The sequence below is a fragment of the Lathyrus oleraceus genome, chromosome 6, assembly GCF_024323335.1.
Source record: "Lathyrus oleraceus cultivar Zhongwan6 chromosome 6, CAAS_Psat_ZW6_1.0, whole genome shotgun sequence".
Taxonomy (NCBI): domain Eukaryota; kingdom Viridiplantae; phylum Streptophyta; class Magnoliopsida; order Fabales; family Fabaceae; genus Lathyrus; species Lathyrus oleraceus.
Window position 1 is genome coordinate 399446894 of NC_066584.1, and position 6330 is coordinate 399453223.

General features: G+C 34.8%; 1 protein-coding gene across 1 annotated transcript; it reads right to left on the reverse strand.

Annotated features, from left to right (window-relative positions):
• Nucleotides 1–4679: 4679 nt before the first annotated feature.
• LOC127095844 (stemmadenine O-acetyltransferase) lies at nt 4680–6071 on the reverse strand. The gene has a single exon (XM_051034475.1). It carries the CDS (start codon nt 6069–6071, stop codon nt 4680–4682), a length of 1392 nt encoding a protein of 463 aa, XP_050890432.1.
• Between the last annotated feature and the right edge of the window lie 259 nt (nt 6072–6330).

Sequence of the window (6330 nt, forward strand, 5' to 3'; positions counted from 1 at the left end):
TACGATTTTGCCGCGAGAGTGGGAAATTAACTAAGGTGAGAACCAACAATCGCGAGAGCGTGAGGCTCGAGCTGGATAGTAAAAATTAAGCATTGAGTTTAAAAACAGCGAGAGCACTTTAAAAGCAATTAGAACTTATTTATTTTCAAAAAGTAATTTTGACTTCAAATGGGACAGCGAGAGCGTACATTCTGACTTAAAGTTATAGGCCGAATCAACAACCACGAGAGTGTGAGATAAAGTCTTTTAAATAAACATTTTCTACTGAGAGATATTTGGCATTTAAACTATTCACCAGTGACTTATCGAATCCCTGACAATTAATGCGCTGCATACTGATTCCTTCCATTAATTCTATCTTAAAACCAAAATTTCCCCTTAGATTTACTATATTACCCCCGAACTTATACTAATCAATTCCCTTAGCTAAACATAGTGACGTTAGTAGCACTAGTTTGACCATAGGTCCCTGTGGGATCGGTATCTTTTAAAACTAAAGTGACTAGGTTGTGCACTTGCAGTCAAGTACCCGACAAACTATATTTTATATATAGCCACTACAAGCAATCAACACGCCAAGATTCAGATGATTATGGAGAAATGGTGGTTAAGAATGCAGTTGCAGATAACCATGTTGAATCTAAGATCTGGTTCCTCAACTCAAGCTGCTCAAATCACATGACTGGTCGAAAAGTGTGGTTAGCAGATTTCGATTTGTCGAAGAAGAGCAAGGTAAAACTTGTTGATAATATCTCTTTACAAGCATAAGGTACTGATGACATAATTATTCAAATGAGCAATGGAGGAAAATTAAATGTTGGATAATTGGTCAAAAAAGGTTTCTCAATGATTTTGAAAGATGGAGCTTTGGAACTGTTTGACACTTAGAATAATTTGGTCTTGAAATCTCCTTTGTCAAAGAACAGGATATTTAAGATCATGATCAGTTTGACTGAAGTACAATGTCTAAAAACTATTATCGACCACAAACATAGTTGGCTATGGAATTTGAGGTTTGGACATTCGAACTTTCGATAACTCAATCAACTGATTACTAAGATATTGTAATTGGTATACCAAGTCTGGAGATGCTCAGCAAAATCTATGAAGGTTGTCTAGTCGGAAAGCAATCCAGAAAGTCTTTCATTTTGACTATGCCAATGAGATCCTCATGTATACTCGAAGTTGTACATTCAGATGTATGTGGCCCTTTTGAAGAGCATATCATTGGTGGAAACAGGTATTTGTTTCGTTTATTAACGAGTTTAGTCGAAAGATGTGTATCTATGTGATCAAGCGAAAGGATGAAGTATTATAAATCAATAAGAGATTCAAGATGCTTGTCGAAAACCAGAGTGAGAAGAAGATCAAAGTTCTGCGAACAGATGAAGGTGGAGAATACACATCCAAGATGTTTGAAATTTTTTGTGCAGAACATGGTATTGATCATGAGGTAACTGCTAATTACACGCCTCAACATAATGGAATAGCATGAAGAAGAAACATGTCCATATTGGACATAGCGAGATGTATGCTAAAGCAGAAGAATTTTCCAAAATCCTTATTCGGTGAAGTTGTTTCCACTGCTGTTTATATTCTGAACAGGGTTCCCTACTAAGAAGTTAAAGATCAAGGTTCCTGAAGAAGTTTGGAGTGGAAAATGACCATTAGTAAATCATATGAAGGTGTTTGGCTCTATGTGTTTGCATGTTACTGATGCTAGAAGAAGGAAGCTTGATGACAAGAGTGAACTTATAATTCTGGTAGTATATCATAAAACTTGTGCATACAGGTTATTCAATCCAATTAATAAGAAGATCGTGATGAGTCGAGATATTGTAATTGATGAAAATTCTTCATGGGATTGGAATTCTAGTGATGCAATTGACAAGCCATTAATGAGTTATGATTTCAACGAAGCAAGTAATGATGTTGAAGTCGAAGATATTATCCATATTCCAGTCAAAGTCGAAGCAGTTGTTGACATGCCCGACACAATCAAAGCTGAAGATGGTGTAGCTAGTACTAGTCAAAGACCTCAAAAAATTAGATCTCGCCCAGCAAGACTTCAAGACTATGGAGTGACTGGTGATGACGAAGTCACACCAGATGGAGAATTAGTTCATTTCTCCTTACTTGCAGGTGTTGAGCCAATCAACTAGGCGAAGCGTTAAACGATAAACACTGGAAGTTAGATATGGTCGAAGAGTTAAAAGCAATCGAAAGAAACAACATATGGGAGTTAGTCAAATTGCCAACACATACAAAAGCTATTGAAGTGAAGTCGGTGTTCAAGTTAAAGCACAATATTGATGGGTCGATAATAATACATAAGGCGAGATCGGTAGCTCGAGGTTTTACTCAGAGAGTATGAGTCTACTACTGTGAAGTATATGCACCAGTAGCAAGATTCTAGACTATTCGACTAGTCGTCGCCTTGGCATGCAATCAAGGTTGGTCGACATTTGACTTAGATGTGAAATAAACATTTTTTAATGGAACTTTGGATGAAGAGGTATATGTCACACAACCTCCTGGGTTTGTGATTCAGGAGGAAGCAAGAAAAGTAAAAAAGTTTCATAAAGCGTTATATGGTCTCAAGCAGGCACCTAAGGCACGGAACAAGAAGATTGACTCATACTTGGTCAAATTGGGATTCGTCAAATGAAAATCTGAGTATGGTGTCTATGTTTAGGTTGTAGAACAAGATATAACAATTATCTGCTTATATGTCGATGAGTTGCTAGTGACTAGAAATAGCTTGGAAAACCTATCGAAGTTCAAAGAGCTGATGAATAAGGAATTTGAAATGTCGAATCTGGGAAAGTTGTCGTACTTCCTAGGTATGAAATTTCAAATGTTGAAGCAAGGTGTGGTGCTACATCAAAGAAAATATGTCAAAGAGGTACTCAAGAGATTCCTAATGGATGATTCGACTCCTGCATTTTCACTTGTCGAACCAAACTTGAAGTTGGAAATGCATGGAGTGGAATACAAATTCGATGCAACTTTGTTCAAATAAGTCGGATCTCTGAGATATGTGTGCAACACTCGACCTGATATATATTTCTCAGTCGAATTAGTGAGCAGATACATGAGTGAACCAAGAGTGTCACACTTGAAGGCTGCAAGAAGAATCCTGAGATACTTAAAAGGATCGATAAACTATGGAATTCTGTTTCGATCAGACTCTGAAAGCAAATAAGCTATGGTTACTTTCTATTTAGATGTTGATTAGTGTGGAGATAAGGAAGATCGAAGAAGCACAACTGGTTATTTCTTTCAAGTATTTGGTACCTCAATCTCATTGCTCGAGAAAGAAATTTGTGGTGGAATTATCGTCTTGTGAGGCTGAATATATATCAGGATCATATGTTGTTAGTCAAGCAATTTGGATCAGATATGTGCTTGAAGAAATGGAAGTCGAAGTAAAGAAACCCCTAGTGTTGCAGATCGACAACAAGTCAGCCATAAATCTTGCGAAGAGTCCAGTTTTGTATGGAAGGAGTATGCACATCGAAGCTAGATTTCTCAAAGGAGAAGGTAAATTGAGGTGAACTTGAAGTAAGACATTTCTCAAGTGAAACACAGTTGGCTGACATTTTCAAAAAGGGATTGAAGATCGACATATTCCTGAATTTGAGAAAGAAATTATGAATAGTTCAGATTGACTATAATTAGCATTTGTTTGACAACTTGGATTATAGGGGGTGTGTTGAGATATCATATAATCCAAGTTGTGTGACTCAAGCTCAAAAGATAATTAGGGTTTAGGATTGTTATATTTGTTACATAATAGTCAAGTCACTTAGGTGTATATAAAATAGATATTTTGTAATTCAGTTTTGTATCACATTCATTATTCAATAATACAATTTTTATTTCTTTATTCTCTTTTTCTCTCCTTACTAAAAGTGTCTCACGCACTAACACTGACAACAATTAATCAACCGTGATAGTATTCCTTTTTCAACCGTTCTAAAATGGGTTTTCCGTCACAGTGTCGCTACCAATTTACTTGTAGAACTCTATATAACTTTCTTGAGACTATACAACTACTACTACTAAAATGAATTAACACTTTATTAATTCAATAGATCAAATCATATTTATAATCCAACAATGGTTCTAGTCATCTTCCAGCAATTTTGCCTTCACAGCAACATCATTCAATTTTTGCACCACTATAATACACCACAGATGATAGATCTCCTCATCTGTGAAATAGCATCATCCACACCTATTTATATGATATTCATATCTTTCATCCCTAACTATCAAGATAGTCATCTATTATGTGGGGGTTAGGTGAAAGGAAAGGGAGAGGGAAGAGACTAAAGATGGGGTGGGGCCAATATGAAGAGGAATTGGCTGAATTTGAGAGGATGAGAAGAAGACTTGTGCATGAAATCAGTGAAACTTCTCAATCTAACTAACTTTTGATAAAACTTGTGCATTATGGTATATTGAAATATAATATCCAATTACAATATATATATATATATATATATATATATATATATATATATATATATATATATATATATATATATATATATATATATATATATATATATATATATATATATATATATATATATATATATATATATATATTATTATATATATATATCAACTCTAAGTTGTTATTTCTTTGTCAATCAATTCATTTACATATATCATACTAACAATGTGTTTGAAACACTAGGATTAGGCAAAGCTAATTTAAGAAACTCCATATCATTTTCCAAGTTACCTATATGTTTCATTTCCATTGTCAACCAAGCTTCCATTCCTTCATCTGTTTCCATAATAACAGCTACATTAGGAAGAGTTTCTTGATCACCACCTCTAACACCAACCCAATAAGGCTTCCCCCAACCAAAATCAAGCTCACTGAAATTCAAACCACACCAACTTGTCAAAACAACTGGAATTGGACACTTTGTCTCAACACCTTGTGGCAAATCCACACATTCATTGCTTCCTAACATACTTGTATCATTCTTCACTCTTAAAAACAATTCCCTTGAAACCTTCCCAAATTTCTCCTTACAAATTCTAACCAAATACTTTATATCACTTTCTTCATTAACTTCTTCACAAAACACCATCACTGGCCATAAAATGTTGCCTATAGTGTATTTAGAAAATGGCTCACCCATTCTTCTCCTCATGTCCACAATATGTATAGCCAATGTTGGTCTTTTGCTATCTACACCTCCCTCCTTTTTACATGCAAGTGTCATGTGTTTCCAAATAAAAGCAGCTAATACTTCATATTTTGTTGGAAACTTAGATCTTTCATAATCATTTCCATTATCACTATCATTATAATCATCGTCTTTTGCTTTATCTCGTAGAGCGTTGATCGATTCTAAACCAAACACAAATCTTCTCGTGCTACATTTCTTTTGAACATCTAAGACCTCATTATCATTCTTACCAACATGATCATGCAAAATTAAATTATCATTTGGTGGAAAGAACGAAGAAGCGGAAGAGAAATCGGGACGAGGCAATTCGTCGCTAGGGCGGCCACGACAAATGGCGGCCCACGTAGTTTGGAAGAGGCTGCCGGAACAACCGTCGAGGAGGGTATGGAGATTGCAAGTACCTATAGCTATTCCACCACAATTGAATATGTTAACTTGAACAAGCACTTGTGGTAAGTCTTCTTCTCCATTATTTTGATGCATTTTATTAGGCTCACATGGAAGCAATTTGTTTAGAAATTGTAGCTTAGGTGGTGTGAGGAATTCAACCATGGTTTGGTTTACCTTGGCTTCCAAGTAAATAGCACCTTCATCATTACATGTGATGAATGTGTGGTTTTTTCTTCTTCCTGCTATAGGGTAGAAAATTGTTAGTGTTTCAGAAAGTGATTTTTTTAATTGAGAAATGAAATGGGAGATTTGTGTTAGGCCTTGTTTTTTGGGGTAAAACATCACCATTGGTAAATATGTTACTAATTGAAGTTGATCAAATAGACATAGTTTGAAGAGTTTGTGTTCATTAGGTGTGGGAAATGATGGTTTGATTGTTTCTTTTGATGTTATTGTGATATCCATAATAATCAACTATTTTGTCATAACATGTTTGTGTGTTTTTTCAGATATCAATGTCTCTTTAAATTGATTTGTTTTTGTAAAGGAAGTTTAGTAAAACTGTTCAAGGGAAAGTTATTATTAATTAGAATTGAATTGTACTACTAGAAACATATATATAAAAGATCAAACTCCTCGCATTTATAAGGTCATTAATTAATGGAAGTTTTTAATTGTATAAACAAAATTAAGGGTTTAAGGAGGTAATTATTTGATTATTTCT

Bases quoted from the DNA above. Each gene is read 5' to 3' on its own strand.
- LOC127095844 (XM_051034475.1), bottom strand. From the start codon at position 6,071: ATGGATATCACAATAACATCAAAAGAAACAATCAAACCATCATTTCCC.